The 18,200-nt window shown below is 47.3% G+C and overlaps 1 protein-coding gene across 12 annotated transcripts in view; it reads left to right on the top strand.

Moving 5' to 3' along the window:
- PTK2 (protein tyrosine kinase 2) overlaps nt 1–18,200 on the top strand; it is a 263,844-nt gene that overhangs the window by 161,048 nt on the left and 84,596 nt on the right. For 10 of the 12 annotated variants that reach the window (XM_088448066.1, XM_088448067.1, XM_088448059.1 and 7 more), the window contains 2 exons: nt 11,589–11,619; nt 13,153–13,205. In XM_088448066.1, coding sequence (XP_088304192.1) covers nt 11,589–11,619; nt 13,153–13,205 — 84 coding nt within the window. The remainder of the gene's footprint in view (nt 1–11,588; nt 11,620–13,152; nt 13,206–18,200) is intronic. The other 2 variants (XM_088448062.1, XM_088448056.1) reach the window with 1 other exon arrangement.

Raw genomic sequence — 18,200 nt, 5'->3', positions numbered from 1 at the left:
TCTGCCTAATGGGACGGGCCTCCCTCTGGGGGACCCCAGAGTGGGAGGCCGACTTCTTCAATTTGCCCAGTGCTGGCACAATACCACCACGGATGCCTGGGTTCGAGAAGTGGTCTCCCAGGGGTACGCCCTGTCTTTTCGGCACAGACGGCCCCACCAGTTTTTCTGCACGAGTCCTTCTCAGGACAAAACCAAGGCTTTACAGATTCAGGAGGCTATAGAGTCCTTGCTGAAAGTCATTGTTCCCGTTCCTCAATCACAACGAGGGACGGGGTACTACTCTACTCTTTCTGGTGCAGAAACCCAATGGTTCTCATCGCCCTATCCTCAATTTGAAGTCTCTGAACAAATTCCTCAGAGTTCCCAAATTCAGGATGGAAACGTTACATTCCATCATTCTGGCGATGGAACCTGGGGATTACATGGTGTCCCTGGATATCTAGGAAGCCTACCTCCATGTTCCGATAGCACCTTCGCACCAACGGTATCTGAGGTTCGCTGTCCTTCAGCATCATTATCCGTTCCGGGCGCTACCCTTTGGCCTCTCCACGGCACCGAGGGTATTCACAAAGGTTATGGCAGTCATGGCCACATATCTTCGGAACCAGAATGTACGGCTGCTGCCGTATCTGGACGACCTCCTGTTGCTGGCAAGCTCCCCGGAGGTACTGCTTCAAAATCTCCACCTGACGATCGCCTGCCTGCAAGCACACGGGTGGTTGATAAATTGGAGAAAGTCCTCCCTGATTCCATCACAGCGGATGGTTCATTTGGGAGCCCTGCTGGATTCTCGTCAGCAAAGGATCTTCCTGACTCCGGAGAAGGTCTCCTCCCTACAGCTGCGGATACACAGTTGCCTGAGCGGTTGCCGCCTGTCGGTCCATTCGGCTATGAGAGTTCTGGGGTCCATGGTGTAGACATTCGACATGGTGGAATTTGCCCAGTTCCATTCACGGCCCCTGCAGGGGCTGTTTGTATCGGAATGGAACGTGTTACCTCACCGGATCTGCTCTCAGATGCTGGTGTTGTCCCCGGAGGTTCGGCAGTCTTTGGCTTGGTGGCTTCAGACAGCTCATCTGGTCGAGGGGCGCCCCTTTTGGATCCCGGACTGGGTCCTGATCACGACGGATGCCAGTCTCCGGGGTTGGGGGGCAGTGACAGGCTCGTTGTCACTTCAGGATCGTTGGTCTGCGGAAGAAGCACTTCTCCCCATCAACATCCTGGAACTGCAGGAGGTATACAGGGCCCTGCAGTCGTCCGGCCCCGCTCTTCACGGAAGGGCGGTTCAGGTGCAGTCAGACAACGCCACCGCGGTGGCGTATATCAACCACCAGGGAGGAACTTGCAGTCGGGCTGCGATGTCGGAGGTGTCTCGCAGACTTGCTTGGGCTGAGTGCCACATTCCAGCGATCTCGGTGGTCTTCATCCCCGGAGTCCTCAATTGGGAGGCGGACTTCCTCAGCCGTCACAACGTGCATCCCGGGGAATGGTCGCTTCACCCAGAGGTGTTTCAGCTACTCGTGGACAGATGGGGGCTGCCGGAGCTGGACTTGATGGCCTCCCGTCACAATCACAAGTTGCCCGTTTACTGGTCAAGGACAAGAGACGCAGGCGCATGTCTGGTGGACGCGCTGTCGGTGAAATGGACGTTTCACCTGGTTTATCTGTTACCTCCGATATCCCTGCTACCTCTGATCCTGCGGAAATTCAAGCAGGACGGCGGCACGCTCATGCTGGTGGCTCCGGCGTTTCCCAGACGTCCTTGGTACTCCGATCTGAGGAGCCTCTCCATCGACGCTCCGTACCTTCCTCAGCGTCCGGACCTATGGTCTCAAGGGCCCTGCCTTTACCCAGATCTGGGTCGGCTGTCTTTGAAGGCGTGGCTCTTGAGACAGCCGTCTTAAGGTCTCGGGGCTTCTCGCTTTCGGTTATTAGTACCATGCTCAGGACACGCAAGCATGCTTCCGCACAGATTTACCACAGGGTGTGGCGCACTTACTTTCAGTGGTGTGAGTCCAGAAGCTATGATCCTCAGGTGTTCCGAGTTTCTAGGATCTTGGAATTTTTTCAATCAGGTTTGGACCTCAGCTTTACGCCTTGCGTCTCTGAAGGTTCATGTGTCCGCTTAGTCCGTGTGGTTCCAACGACGGATTGCTACACTGCCAGATGTTCACACCTTTTCCAAGGGTTTCTCCGAATCCAGCCTCCCTTCGTGCCTCCTGTGGCTCCTTAGGACTTGGCAGTGGTTCTACGGGTCCTGCAGGGTCCTCCTTTTGAGCCTCTTGAGTCAGTGTAGCTCAAATGGTTGACGTTTAATACCGTTTTTCTCCTGGCAGTTGCTTCTGCCAGGAGGGTGTCAGAGTTGGGGGCGGTTTCTTGTCGCCCTCCTTTTCTGATTTTTCACCAGGACAGAGTGGTGCTCCGCAATCGTCTTGAGTTTTTACCTAAAGTGGTTTCGAAGTTCCACATCAATCAGGAACTTGTTGTGCCAGCTTTTCAGTCACCTGATCTTTCCGCTGGTGAGGCTCCCTTACATGTAGTCCATGCGCTTAGAATCTATGTGGACCGGACTGCTTCTGTTAGGAAGTCTGATTCATTGTTTGTCCTATTTGGTTTTCACAGGAGGGGTTGGCCTGCCAACAAACAAATGTTAGCCCATTGGCTTTGTTCCGTTATTTGTGAGGCTTATGCACAGGAGGGTTTACCTGTGCCAACCTCTGTTAAGGCTCATTCCACTCGTTCTGTGGGTCGCTCTTGGGCTGCTAGACGTGGCGCCTCTGCTGTTCAGCTGTGTAAGGCGGCCACCTGGTCTTCCATTCAGACGTTTTTGAGGTTGTACGCGTTTGACACCTTCGCCTCTCAGGCTGCATCCTTCCGGCGCTGGGTTCTCCTTTCTGCACAGGAGTGTCCCCGCCCTTAGTTGAACTGCTTTGGGACATCCGCAAGGTCAACCCTGTGGACCCCCTATGGACCCTGAAGTAGAAAACAAGAGATATGGTAAGAACTTACCTTTGTTATCTCTGTTTCTACGAAGTCCATAGGGTCCACAGGGCACCCGCAATGACGCACCTGGCTTCATATGGGCTGTGTGGCTGGTCACCGGTTTTCCGTCTCCCATTTCTGTGAGTATGGTTCTTGTGTGTTCCAGTCTTCCTTCTCTCTGTTTAGTCTCCTCCTCCGGCCTTGGCTGCTTACCAACTAAGGTGCCTGGGCTCTGGGGCGGGGTATAGATGAGGATGGACCCAAGTGCATCCTGGTAGCAGCAAAGCTATAACTGCGTGGTGCCCGTGGATCCAGATCCAGCTATACCCCAAGGTCAACCCTGTGGACCCTATGGACTTCGTAAAAACAGAGATAACAAAGGTAAGTTCTTACCATATCTCTTGTTATTCCTATCCATTGAGATAGACTATTATAATTCTTTCCTCAACCAAGCGCTGTTATTTTTTTTTTGTATTCTTCTTGTTGTTTGGAGACTGATTATCTCCTTAGCCTACAGCTGCTATAGACATTTCAGCCCTCTGTAGCGCCTAAACCAGGAGACATATCTCCATACCCTTTACCCATACTACAGGGGACACCCTGCTCTGCCTCCCTGCCTGCCAAGGACTGCCACGTTAAATGCCTTTATAAATGAAGTCATTCCAGGCTTAACGAATCCCAAGAGGCAGATGGCCACGAGCCTAAACAATTGCTGATGGTGCCGTTAACATTGGATTAAGCTCTGGGAATCTCTGTAAATGCACTGAGCCCTTAAAGGTTCCAGCTTGCCTCTGTGGTTCTCTGACTGGCTCTTCTTTGTTTTCCGATAACCCAAGTTCCTTTATCAGTGCATCGCACAGACGTGGGTTATTTCTTCAACACTTCAGCCTCTACACCGAAACACCTGCATTGTGGATCTGTGCTTCAGTCATTGTTACAGACAGACTTTCTGTATGTGTTATTCGTGTTCCCAGGAGGACATGATGGCCAGGGCCAGGCCATCCGGGAAAAGTGACATGTAGGGAGAGGGGTTTCCATAGGCCGTACACTACACACACCTGTAGAGAGGTAAGTAACATCCAGCAGAGTATTAGTAAGTGTTCTTGGAGCCCGGGTACTCGTTCGTGCAGATGGTTTGATGTGACTGCCTCTTGTGCCGATACTCAGCACATTCCCGGCCGGCCTATGCATCGCTCTTCTCTCTCCCTTTATAGCTTTTCCCTTCACTCAGTCCTGTCGCCTGGTTTGAAAGCTAAATTAAGATGTAAATGAGTTTTCTCTGCGGTTCTGGATCACCTTCTGTCCCTGACAAGTCAATCGTCGCACCGCTCAGCACTGGCAGAGCATTGTGCCGCATGTGCCAGCCCAGACTGTCACTAAACATTTATGTCTTGTAATGCCATGTTGGCTCCTGATGATGAAAACATGTCTCCCGATCCGCAGCTCTTCCTCAAGGTGACCGTGGTGCTTTATGTCTAGTATACATATAAATTATAGTCTCTTACATTGCAGACCAGGCTGCTCCTGTGCATGGGTGGGGGTAGGGTTCCGCTGCAGACAAATAATGAAACCCTCTGTACTGGTTTCCTTTCCTCTTCCACTAATATATGTGATGAGGAATAGGCAAAAAGTTCTGGGAACGTTTGCGCTTGGGGATGTGGTTGGGACCTAACCCACAAAGGGTTGTCTGTATCCTCAGAGCAAGGAGGCATCTGGTTTAAGGTTCTCCTGAAAGCGAAGCCATGTGTATATATGACTAGTGACCCACCCTGGCTCCGCATGGGAGCTATTTGGAATTTACATCGATAGTTATTTATTATTTTTTTTTAAAAAAAAGGTCTTATAAGATCGCCTTGTAGACGACATTAGTCGCTTTTCCTTCTAAAGGCGACATGAAAAGATTTAGTATTAACGTGACACGCAAATGGGCCACATAAAGTTGTCCACGAGAAAACAGTCTCCACTTAAGTTAACTCCATCCAGGTTAAGTGTCTGTCCCTGTGCTGTATTTATTTGGTCTCGTTTCAAGTAACAGAATCGTTTTTCACATAAATGAAATAGAAACAGTGAAAAAAAAAAAAAAAATAAGGGAAAAACTTAATTTTTGTATCAGTAAACAGGGCTTACATCAATTTTTCTGGAGAAACCAGATAATACTTATCGGTCTCTACCTCGTATAAAATAAAGTCCATCGTTTTTAATGGTTTTTAATCCGTTTTTCCATTGACTTGCTTCACTAAAATGTTACTGCTCGGCTCGCTTTTGTCATACGTTAATGTGTCATACACCTAACCCTTCCTCCACACATGCTCTACCCCAGGGGTGGGGAACCTTTTTTTTCTGCCGAGGGCCATTTTGATATATATAACATTATTCGCGGGCCTGTTGTGGGCCACACCCTCTCCGTGTGATGTCACATGGGGGCGGGGGCACAATTGGCAGTGATTACAGCAATGACCGGAGCATCCTGAGGATGCTCCGGGGAGCTGTAAGGGCAGCAGTGTGACCGTCTGAAGCGTCCTAAGGACGCCTGTATTACAGTATAATGTATTGTAGGGCCAAGTAAAGCCCGGTGCAGGACACCAGACCTAGAGTATGACCCGTATTCTATATTGGGCGAAAAGTCCGAGGTCGGACTTTTCACCCTCATCAACATTTTATGCAGGAATAAAGTATCGGGCACGTGCCTGCTTATACCCGCATTCAATTAGGATCCGGGACCCGGCGGAAAGGTAAGTATCAAAGTCCTGGGAATTTTAGGGAAATCGTCCTGGCACCCCCCCCTAAAGATGGTCTGACATAGGGGATCACTATGGGTATCCTCTATTTTGCCGGTAGGGTTTTTAAATACCTGCGGAAGGTGCACAAGATGTGGCTTTGGTAGAAGTGGTGAAGAATAGCACTTAGGTTTCTTTGGGGGGAAAAATAACTAGTCCCATCAAAGTTCCTAAAGTTTTGTTTGTATAATTTCTTCAAAAATGTACCCGCTGCTACAAGCCGCATTCTAGAAAACACCTGCCGCATACTTGGGGAACCCCCTGTGAATCAATTTCGCTAGTTTAAAACTTTGGCCCTGATTCAGAGCCAGACGCTCTGACCAGAGCGCTCGCTCTGAATCAGGGCCCACCTCCACTAAAATGGAGCGTCCTCCTGGACGCTCGTATAGCTGTGGGTGACCACCCACAGCATATACGAGCGTCCAAAAAGATGGTCGCGATGGTCTTGACCATCGCGACCATCGGACTTGCGAGGGAAACCCTGCGGTCGGGTTTCCCAGCCACAAGCCCTGGAGTGATTTTGGCTCTATCAGAGCCAAAATCACTCCCACTGACATCACTAATGATGTCAGTGGGGCCGGCTTCAGACGGTAGGCGTTCCCATGGGAACGCCTCCGTCTGTCCGGCACGCCCACCAAAGGGGGCGTGCTGTCAGTCACCATCGACAGCACGCCCCCTTTGGTGCGAGACCCGGAGCGACAGCTTGGCTGTCGCAGTCCGGGTCTCGTGCATGCGCACGACGGAGCTCCTGCCGTCGTGCGCATGCGCAGTGGGGACCATCGACCCACTTGCGAGCGTACTGCCGCTTGCGAGTGGGTCTGAATGACCCCCTTTGTTCCCAAATATTTTCTTTTTCCGCCCCCAAAAGTACATGTTTGTGGGTGTCCAAAGTATTTTTTTTTTTTTTATTTACACAGATTACTTTTAGGGGACATGAAAAAGGCTGCCGGCTATTTTATTTTATTCTACACCCCTAAACCCCAGTTCTGCACTTTTTTTCGCCATGGTGAAAACTTATCCCCGTGTTTTAACAAAGGCACTTCGCACCTGGACAGCACAATGGCCAACCTCAGGTACTTAATGATTGTGACCACCGGCGTCTCTGCCGGAATTGTCCCTGGTAACAGACAAGCGACACTGGCTCAAATCACATCCACATTCAATGTAGGAGGTACCAGACGCATATCCATTAGGTCAGTGCAGCGTTCTTTAGCTTCCATAGGATTGGTAGCAGAAGACCCCCAGAGTGCACCTGTTAACACTACAACACTGGAAACTGCGCCTCACTTTGGCTTGTGACATCGTTAATTGGACCATGGAGCGCTGGCAACATGTGGCGTGTTCCGATGAATCACGGTTCCGTTTATTTCGGGCTGATGGTAGGTTTAGGGTGGAGTGTAGACCCCATGAGGCCATGGACCCTAGTTGTCGACAAGGCACCGTGCAGGTTAGTGGTGGTACCATAATGGTGTGGCTTGTGTGCATGTGGCATGGGTTGGGTCTGCTGGTCCGCCTGAACATGTCATTGACCAGTAAACCCATTTACACCCCTTCATGGACTTCATGTACCCCAAGAAACACGGAATATTTCAGCAGGATAATGCACCCTGTCATTGATCCCAAGTTGTCCAGTATTTGTTCAAGGAGCATTCTGAAGAGTTCTGACAAATGGTGTGGCCACCACATTTGCCCAATATGAACCCAATCGAGCATGGGAGGAAGTGGAGAGGTCAATTCATACCCAAGATCCTGCACCTACAAATATCAAGGAGCTGTGGGAAGCTATCCAGAGGTCATGGGTCAACATCTCTCCAGAGGTCTTCCGTCCACTTCAATGCCACATTGAGTTGCTGCACTTTGCCGGGCTGAAGGGGGTCCTACCCGATACTAGGCACCTATCCCAAAAGTCCAGGAATGATGATGTTCGTCCATGTAAGATGACGTTTTGCCTCTTTCTGAGTTCCGTTTTTTTGGAGGGAAAAATCCGAACTCCACGTGCAAACTCGAACCTATCCGAGCCTGCACATCCCTAATTTAAAGTACCAATGTACTCGTCTCTTCTCTGGTGGTCTAAGGGGAACAGAAACCCTCAGTGGGATGCTGGTTCCTCCTGTCACTTTCCCAGGTAACTGGAATAACCTGTCCTGCGGCCTCATGGCTCAGAGTGGCAAGGAGAGGTGGCCAGCACAGCCAGCCAATTGTTTCCTTGGAGCTGCAGAGAGACCTGGAGATCTTTTCTCTGTGCCTATGGAGCCCAAAATGCTACCAGAGATGATGAGGTCTCCTTAGCAGGATCCTGGAAGAAAGTTTTCGATGGAATTATCCCTCCACTCCAGACTTTCCGGAACCTTGGCAGCAGTTATCTGTCCAAGTGGGTTTCATATACACAGGATTGTGCACTCCCCGCAGTACATGCACTTAGCTTGATTGGTTAAGAAACTCTCAGGGCGGATTTGCCCTCTGAGGTACCAGCTAAAATGATGGTTTTCACTCTCTGAGAGGAGGACTATACTTCTGAAGAACATCTGTATGCCATGAAATAATTGTCTTTTTAAAGACATTAAGCACCAAACCTCTTGCCTTCAGGCATCTGCTGTATCCTGTGACCAGCAGAATAGTGCAAAATGCTATTCCCTTCTCTCGGCTATTCTTGGGTGAGCCCAATGTTTCCAAACTGAAACCTTCTGCCAGCTACCGTGTAGACTGATCTAGAGTATGAGACCAGTGGGATTTAGCAGGTACTACCCTGGAAGTGTTGCAGCAGCGACCACACATAGTCTGGTGGTGGCAGCGTAGTACCTGCCCACTACGCAGTGAGTGGAATCAGTAACACGCGATGAGAGGGAGAGTACCTAGGAGTGGTGAAGTTATCAGGGTTGCATAAAAATCTGATTTAAAAAAAATAAATAAAAATAAATGGATTTATTTGATTTAAATTAGATTTTTTTGGAATTAAATAGGATTTTTTTAAAAAAAATGTAAGTAAATGTTTTACATTTTTTAAACGTTTATTAAAGTTTTAATAATAAACAATCCTATTTAAATCAAATAAATCAGTTTATTTTTTTAAATCCAATTTTATGCAACCCTGCTTCAGGTTACTCGGGTGAGCTCCCACCCTCTCTATTCTATCAGTGGATGCCTATCTGTGATCGCCTGGCGGAGCGAGTTCATCCGGCCTCGGTAGGGGCCATATGTTCGATTTCAAGTGTCTCTAATATCTTAGTACAAGGAATTATAATAAGGGCGGGATTCTATGTATGTGTGGGAGAGTGGCGAGGACTCCACTGTAAATAACTGGCTTTAAACTAAATACCAGCCCTTTTTGTTATAGGCCTGATATGAAGTGGTGATTTTTTTTGTTATAGAAGATTAATTACTATCATTATAACGAAGCGTTACCTCTGCCGTTGAGTAATAAAGGCCATTTTATGTACAGATAAAATGATGAACCTCTTCAGTAGATGTTAAGACTACACCATTACTTATCACTTGTGGTTTGAACTTGTGATACGGCAACATTTGTTTATGTATCAGTTTACACATGAAGGGTTTAATGATAATTTAACTGCATGTTTCAGAAGCAGAGCAATAGCAGATGTTCCTGTGTTTCTAAATTCAATTTTAGATCAGTGAGCTAATAAGCACACCTTACTTCTCACTTGTTACAATGTTATCTCTGCAGATGGGTTTAGACTCACAAGTGGTTGAATGGAAATGTACAAATGTTACAAAGTATTTTTGAATTTCAGTTACAGAGCATTTCAGGCTTACTGTCCCATGTTCCCAGTATTGTGTCCAATGTATAATCTTCCCCCTGACTGCAGCTGTTAGTAGCACCGTTTGTGTGACTATTGCTGTATGTAGCAGATGCACAGGTATCCTCGATTGGTCTCCGGGAGATTGTAGCCTGATACATTTAATACACCAATAATGTGCTCCCACTAGGACGTGTGATATGTGATACTACGTAACGCGTGGAACAGCTGCCGTTTCTGTATCCTCAGCGACAGTGCCTGGTCCGTACCACAGCCTCTCCTAAAATGTAACCTTGTAGATTATTAGTGTACACTGGAGCCAGGAACTAAAGTGGTGAAAATGTGAAACGCGTGTGATGAGACAGCCGTCTAGACCCCCCAGGGGTTATACAGTAGCTACAGGCCAGGTCTTAATATTCTGGTTTATATATGATAAAAGCAGAGCATGATGGTGCCATTCTTCTGTATAATCTTTCACAGATTGATGTGAGTAGCAGGTGTCCCTTGTTAAACCAGGATGTCTGTTCTCCCTGTCCCATAGAGACCCTCTCTCCATCTGCTGATCGATTTCAGGAGCGAACGTTTTTGCGCAGTCGCTGATCAAGCAATACGTAGCTGTATTATGAACTATGACATGTGCGGCAATAAATGTATCTGCTGGGGAATATTGGATGAATCCGTGAGCTGCGTTGGCGAAAATGTCATTGCCGGGTGATATTTTATAAACCTCTGTCTTGGGATCCCTCCCTGGTTTGTCCGCCCCCCTCCGCAGTTGTACGTATCTCTGAGCAATCCTCCCAATTATTAGTAATTTGATTGATGTGGTTACTGGTGAGCCCAGATCCCCTCCCTGAGACTACTGAGCTTAGAATGGCCACCCTGGGCTGCTATTGCTGTATACGCTGGTCGCTGCGCCTGCTCATACTTATGGACGGTCCTGGTTTATTTAACCAGTGATTCTTGTTCTTTCGCTACATTTAAAATCAGAAGAATCTGGTTGCTGGGATCTGGCAGGGATGGGGTTAAAACGCCGGGAAGTGGCGCTGCTTTTCTCCGTGACCCCTTGTCAATCACAGCGTACATGTGTAGCAAGGTGTCGTATAACGGAAGAGCTGTGCTGTCAACACCGTTTAATGAGGCTGTTCTCAAATAGCCACACTCAGAATTAATTACAAATCATAAAATGCTTTTAAAGTGACCAAGACCTACTGGAAGCAGCCATTTTTAAACCAGTCTTCACGAGAAAGCATTTTATCAATATGCTACGATTGACATTGCGGAGGTATGAGGCACTTGGTGCCTCTGTGATGTCCTTTTGTCAATCCTTGTGAATTGTTCATGGGCTACTCTGCCTGGCTGCCTCCAGTATGTTCAGATCAATTGAGCGAGTCCGTCTTGTTCTACTTCGGAACTTCCCCTAACGCTGTGGCTATAGAGGGGTTTATTTATTCCCGCACGCCTGCACCTGATCTGCAGAACACTTTTTTGCTGAAACACGTTGCTGAGATTTGTTATACAGCCAGTTACAATGTAACCTGATCCGCAGAACTTCCTTTGTGTGGTGCCAGAAAACGTCACCTGTTTGTCTCACTCCGTGTGAGTTGGTGACGCCTAACGCTGGGGATTTGTCACCACAGCAGTGACACTGCTTTTACCACTAATGTAACTGTATTCATGGTGTTAATATCCAACCGCCGAGTGGACATAATAGCCGAGGCTTTTGGTAGTGACATCTGGGCTCCGGACATATGTGTGTGTAATATATAATAGTCATTCTGTGTTACTTGGGTAATCTCCTGGTCAGATGTGTTCCTTTTTTGCGATACATTGTGTATACATTAATACTGGACTCTCTACCTGCGCTCCGCGGTGACAGCACCTTCTGTAGGATGAACCGATAGTCCACCTAGTTCCCATTCAGCAGCAGCCTGTTTGGCACAAGCATACAGAATGGTTGCCCTCACTCTCTGCAAGTGACGGGTCCGCTGGAAGCTACTGCATGTGTTGTGGTGTTCAATGATGCTGACATGTCTCTCTCTCTCTCTCGCTCTCTCTCTCTCTTTCTAAACAGAAGGTGAAAGAGCGCTGCCGTCTATACCAAAGTAAGTATTTTTGTTTTTGCAGTGTTTTTTTTTTTTTTTTTTTTGGGAGAGACATTTCTACTGCATTCAAATGCAAAAAGAAAATAGGCAGAAACCAAAAACACTACATTTTTTTATTTTACAAGCACCTGTTTAAGTCTATAAACTAATCCGGCAACTTGCCTATCAGAAACTAATAAGCTGTAAACATGACACAAATAGCATCCCAGTATCATCCAGAAGGGTCCTCCTGACGTGTCCATGATTACAGACAGGAAATTTGATATGCCTAGAAAATAGATAGACCACCCAAATATCCCCCCCCCCCCACCTCCCCGCAACCTCACACGGATCCCTTCACTTCTGGCAACTTCCTTTTTTATATTTTTTTTGTAGTTTGGTTTTTTCTTTTCCTCTACAGACATTTTTGGGTGTCTGTCTGTTTCTCTCTTTCTCTCTCTCTCTTTCTCTCTCTCTCTGTCTGTTTCTCTCTTTCTCTCTCTCTCTCTTTCTCTCTCTCTCTGTCTGTTTCTCTCTTTCTCTTTCTCTCTCTCTCTTTCTCTCTCTCTCTGTCTGTTTCTCTCTTTCTCTCTCTCTCTCTTTCTCTCTCTCTCTGTCTGTTTCTCTCTTTCTCTCTATCTCTTTCTCTCTCTCTCTGTCTGTTTCTCTCTTTCTCTCTTTCTCTCTCTCTCTTTCTCTCTCTCTCTGTCTGTTTCTCTCTTTCTCTCTCTCTCTCTTTCTCTCTCTCTCTGTCTGTTTCTCTCTCTCTCTCTCTTTCTCTCTCTGTCTGTTTCTCTCTTTCTCTCTTTCTCTCTCTCTCTTTCTCTCTCTCTCTGTCTGTTTCTCTCTTTCTCTCTATCTCTTTCTCTCTCTCTCTGTCTGTTTCTCTCTTTCTCTCTCTCTCTCTTTCTCTCTCTCTGTCTGTTTCTCTCTTTCTCTCTCTCTCTTTCTCTCTCTCTCTGTCTGTTTCTCTCTTTCTCTCTCTCTCTCTCTCTCTCTTTCTCTCTCTCTCTCTCTCTCGCTCCTCCCCCCCCCCCCCCCCCCCCCTGTTAGAAGAGAGCTGAGGTTTATGTAGTGAGATCTCCAGCTTACTCAGTAACCTGGTAAAGGAAGGAAGTGCAAGCCAGCCATGAGGATTTACACACACACACACACACACACACACACACACACACACACACACACTCACCCCTCTTCTAGATCTCTGTATATGCCTCACACAGAGCGACTCTTGTACATGTCATTAGGACGCTAATGGATTCATCCTGGGCACAGATAAAACTGCACGGCGTAGCCGGCCATATAATCTGACACGCAGCTGTGGAAACAGTAAAATCTTTACACGTACTCTCTGCGCTCTGCAGTCAGCCTCCCGTTAAATGTCAGCTCAGCAGGAGGAGTCACTGGTGCTTTCCTTGTGTAACCCCCCCTCCCCCCTGTGAGGAATGGTACAGTCCGGCTAATTACAGAAGGTAGCCTGTGAGAATGAATACAGAAGTCTCTGTTACCATGAAGAATGTGCACCATTCACAGATTCAACCCTCTCTCTTACAGGCTGGCCAACAACGAGAAACACGGCGTAAGAGCCCACACCGTCTCCGTGTCAGGTAAGCGGCGCGCCGGGGTAGGTCCCTGCTTGTAGCATGGTGGGAGAAGCTCTACCTGTATGACACTAGTACTATGCACTGGCCTGTCTGCACCCTACGGTCATTACAGCTGCGCAGTCCGTGCCGGGCCTGGATTCCCAGACTGTGCCGGGATAATGTGGGGAAGAGACTTTGTAGCAAGAGTCAATAAAAAGAATATTAAGAAAAAAAAAATACCTGTTAGTAAAATAAATAAGGCAGCATCGCTGTAATTGTGAGGTTACTGCCAGTCTCTGCATCTTCCTCTGATTATAACATCTCAGCGGGTTTTATTTGGTTATCAGACATTTGTCTCATGTCTCAGCCAGTCTGATAATCGGTCCGTCGTCTATAGAATGTGCTACCCTGGCTTAAATTGCCGCCATGGGTGTAAAGATCTTTTTGCAAGTGGCTCGTGCCGGGCGCTCCAACCTGTAATTCTATTACAAGATACCGCGGCGAGCTCTTCAGGTTCTACAGTGATGGATAACAGAAGATAATGGCTTCCGTCTGGCTGAGATCTGCGGCTGCCGCTTCAGATACCCGTGTCCTGGTGCAGTTCCCTGACCCTATTAGAATGCACACAAGGCTCCATTACATGAATTTATCGGTTTCCTAACGACCTTGAGGTCCCGGAACTGTTCGCATAATGATTGGAGCTTTTAAAGGGTTATTTATCTGCCGCCGGTCAGGTCCGTACACTGCCTGTGCGTCCTGCCTGCATCAGGCTTGTTGATCATCAGACGCTGGTCTCTGGTATCTCCTAGATGGCAACACATCTGCTTTATGCATTATAACGTCCTATAAATCTGTAGAGCAAAGCTGGAGTAATCTAGGTAATGCTGTTTAATTGCTGCCGGTACCTCGCTCATAGCCTGTGTTGGTGCACGCCCACCTATCTGCCCGAGGAGGAAGCCATGCTGTGGGCTGGACCAGTGTAATGCTGCCTATCTATCACTAGGAATTAAGGCCCAGATTTATCAACGAGTAATATTCCTGTTTATCACTCGTTACTAATCATAAATTGTGCTCCAACCAATCAGCCCCTAACTGCCATGTGCTTGAAAAATGACTGGAGCTGATTGGTTGGAGCGCCATTTAAGATTAGTAACGAGTGATAACTGGAATATCACTCATTGATAAATGCTTTAATGATGCCACTAGTTCCTATAAACAGCATGGAGTATATAGTGCCTCGTACCTCAAGGATGCTGGTTCCTAATTAATTGGTATTTCGTTTGACCTACTAAATGGCTACCGCCACTGTGTTTGCACTACTTCACCTTTTGCAGAGTGTGTGTTATAGATATAGATATATATATAGCTATATCTATAATGTCGGTGACTTGTCACCTATGTATGTGCGCGGTCCATACGGGTAGTTGTCTCACATTTGCGCAACTGCTCAGAGCTTAGAACAACGGCCTGAAGAAAAGCACTTGCGTTACAGAGATAATGCTTACAGTACGGTTATTAATCACTTGCTAGAGCCAGGTTAATATGTTCACACATGAAGCATGAGGGTGAATGCACTGTTCAGTGTAACCCTGAATTTTTCCTGCTGCTGTGTTAAAAAAAAAAAAAAAAAAAAAGAAAGAATAAGGAAAATGTAGTGGAGTATTACCTCCCCTTCCAGTACAAACTGCAAATGGCACATCCCACATCTTAGGGAGTGAGAGGAAGACTAAAAGCTGTACTGTAGTTAATTATCTCTGCCCCCCCCCCCCTCTTCCTGTCACATCTCAGGCCCCGCCTCTATGCCAAAATCCACAATATGAGCTGTGCCCTCCAAAACCGATCTATTGGCGTGTATTCTGTGCTATAGGTTATATTACGCCTTTAGTGAGTTTAAAGTTCTTTTATTTTCGAGAAATGTATGGTGCAGATTTTATATATATAAATGTGATTCTCATTCATTAGAACATCCTTGCAGAGCTTCTCTCAGGAACCTGGGTGAAGGATGTGTTTTTAAATTGTGTTTAATAAGAAATCGCTCTTTACCCTGCAGAATATACTGATAAAGGTATTAGTCTAGCAGTGTGTCAATAGGAAAGATTTGTTGGTATCCGGGGTTGGGGCTTTATCCTGTTTGACTGTTATTTTGTTGGGCTGAGTTTGTTTCCTTGTCATTGGAGGAGGCCTGGCGTATTTAGAGTGTAAGCTCTTTGCGCTCCTGTGTGTGTGTGTTACTTACTCTGTAGTAAAATGTTGGTACGTTATAAACAATAACAGGGTGGTGGTCCTCATTGTCGGGGCTGTGACTCCTACCACCCGGGGCCGGAGGAATGATGATTGACATTCATGAGACATGGGGGGAATAATTCGGCAGCTGTCCCCTATGCTGTAAACATATGTCGGGAGATCTGTGTTTTCCATGAATCATGGTAATCTCACCAACATGATGTCATGGAGACGGCTGCCGGGGATAACCTTTATCTCATCGCACCAGCACACATCTAGTATGTTTATAGAGAGAGTAGGGGGGATAACCTTTAGCTCATCACACCAGCACACATCTAGTATGTTATAGAGAGAGTAGGGGGATAACCTTTATCTCATTGCACCAGCACACATCTAGTATGTTTATAGAGCGAGTAGGGGGATTACCTTTATCTCATCACACCAGCACCATCTAGTATGTTATAGAGAGAGTAGGGGGATAACCTTTATCTCATCGCACCAGCACACATCTAGTATGTTATAGAGAGAGTAGGGGATAACTATTAGCTCATCACACCAGCACACATCTAGTATGTTATAGAGAGAGTAGGGGGATAACCATTATCTCATCGCACCAGCACCATCTAGTATGTTATAGAGAGAGTAGGGGGATAACCTTTATCTCATCACACATCTAGTATGTTATAGAGAGAGTAGGGGGATAACCATTATCTCATCACACCAGCACATATCTAGTATGTTATAGAGAGAGTAGGGGGATAGCCTTTAGCTCATCACACCAGCACCATCTAGTATGTTATAGAGAGAGTAGGGGGATAACCATTAGCTCATCACACCAGCACACATCTAGTATGTTATAGAGAGAGTAGGGGGATAACCATTAGCTCATCACACCAGCACACATCTAGTATGTTACAGAGAGAGTAGGGGGATAACCATTAGCTCATCACACCAGAACACATCTAGTATGTTATAGAGAGAGTAGGGGGGTAACCATTATCTCATCACACCAGCACACATCTAGTATGTTATAGAGAGAGTAGGGGGGATAACCATTATCTCATCACACATCTAGTATGTTATAGAGAGAGTAGGGGGGATAACCATTATCTCATCACACATCTAGTATGTTATAGAGAGAGTAGGGGGGATAACCATTATCTCATCACACATCTAGTATGTAATAGAGAGAGTGAACGTGGTTCCTGTTACGGAGTAAAGTGGAAGTAACGCCTGGGACACTAATGTTCAGTCACTTTCTCTGTGTCTGACTCACTCTTGCTTTCTGCCTCTTTCTCACACTCTCTCACTTTCTGCCTCTGTCTCTCACTCTCTCTCTTTCTGCCTCTGTCTCACACTCTCTTGCTTTCCTGCCTGTCTCACACTCTCTTGCTTTCCTGCCTCTGTCTCACACTCTCTTGCTTTCTGCCTCTGTCTCACACTCTCGCTTTCTGTCTCTGTCTCACACTCTCGCTTTCTGTCTCTGTCTCACACTCTCGCTTTCTGCCTCTGTCTCACACTCTCTTGCTTTCCTGCCTCTCTCACACTCTTGCTTTCCTGCCTCTGTCTCACACTCTTGCTTTCCTGCCTCTGTCTCTCACACTCTCTTGCTTTCCTGCCTCTGTCTCACACTCTCTTGCTTTCCTGCCTCTGTCTCACACTCTCTTGCTTTCTGCCTCTGTCTCACACTCTCGCTTTCTGCCTCTGTCTCACACTCTCGCTTTCTGCCTCTGTCTCACACTCTTGCTTTCCTGCCTCTGTCTCTCACACTCTCTTGCTTTCCTGCCTCTGTCTCACACTCTCTTGCTTTCCTGCCTCTGTCTCACACTCTCTTGCTTTCTGCCTCTGTCTCACACTCTCGCTTTCTGCCTCTGTCTCACACTCTCTTGCTTTCTGCCTCTGTCTCACACTCTCGCTTTCTGCCTCTGTCTCACACTCTCGCTTTCTGCCTCTGTCTCACACTCTCGCTTTCTGCCTCTGTCTCACACTCTTGCTTTCCTGCCTCTGTCTCTCACACTCTCTTGCTTTCCTGCCTCTGTCTCACACACTCTTGCTTTCTGCCTGTCTCACACTCTCGCTTTCTGTCTCTGTCTCACACTCTCGCTTTCTGTCTCTGTCTCACACTCTCGCTTTCTGCCTCTCTCACACTCTTGCTTTCCTGCCTCTGTCTCACACACCCTCGCTTTCTGCCTCTGTCTCACACTCTCGCTTTCTGCCTCTGTCTCTCACACTCGCTTACTGCCTCTGTCTCACACTCTCTTGCTTTCCTGCCTCTGTCTCACACTCTCTTGCTTTCCTGCCTCTGTCTCGCACACTCTTGCTTTCCTGCCTCTGTCTCGCACACTCTTGCTTTCCTGCCTCTGTCTCACACTCTCTTGCTTTCCTGCCTCTGTCTCGCACACTCTCGTTTTCTGCCTCTGTCTCACACTCTCGTTTTCTGCCTCTGTCTCACACTCTCGCTTTCTGCCTCTGTCTCACACTCTCGCTTTCTGCCTCTGTCTCACACACTCTCGCTTACTGCCTCTGTCTCACACTCTCTCGCTTACTGCCTCTGTCTCACACTCTCTCGCTTACTGTCTCTTCCACCGTTGGGATCAGCAGAGAGAGTAGGGGGATAGCCTTTAGCTCATCACACCAGCACCATCTAGTATGTTATAGAGAGAGTAGGGGGATAACCATTAGCTCATCACACCAGCACACATCTAGTATGTTACAGAGAGAGTAGGGGGATAACCATTAGCTCATCACACCAGCACACATCTAGTATGTTATAGAGAGAGTAGGGGGATAACCATT

Source organism: Taudactylus pleione, unplaced genomic scaffold (assembly GCF_031769625.1).
Source record: "Taudactylus pleione unplaced genomic scaffold, aTauple2 ptg000450l, whole genome shotgun sequence".
Taxonomy (NCBI): Eukaryota; Metazoa; Chordata; class Amphibia; order Anura; family Myobatrachidae; genus Taudactylus; species Taudactylus pleione.
The sequence above is the reverse complement of the archived record's forward strand: the minus strand, read 5'-3'. Positions and strand labels throughout refer to the sequence as shown.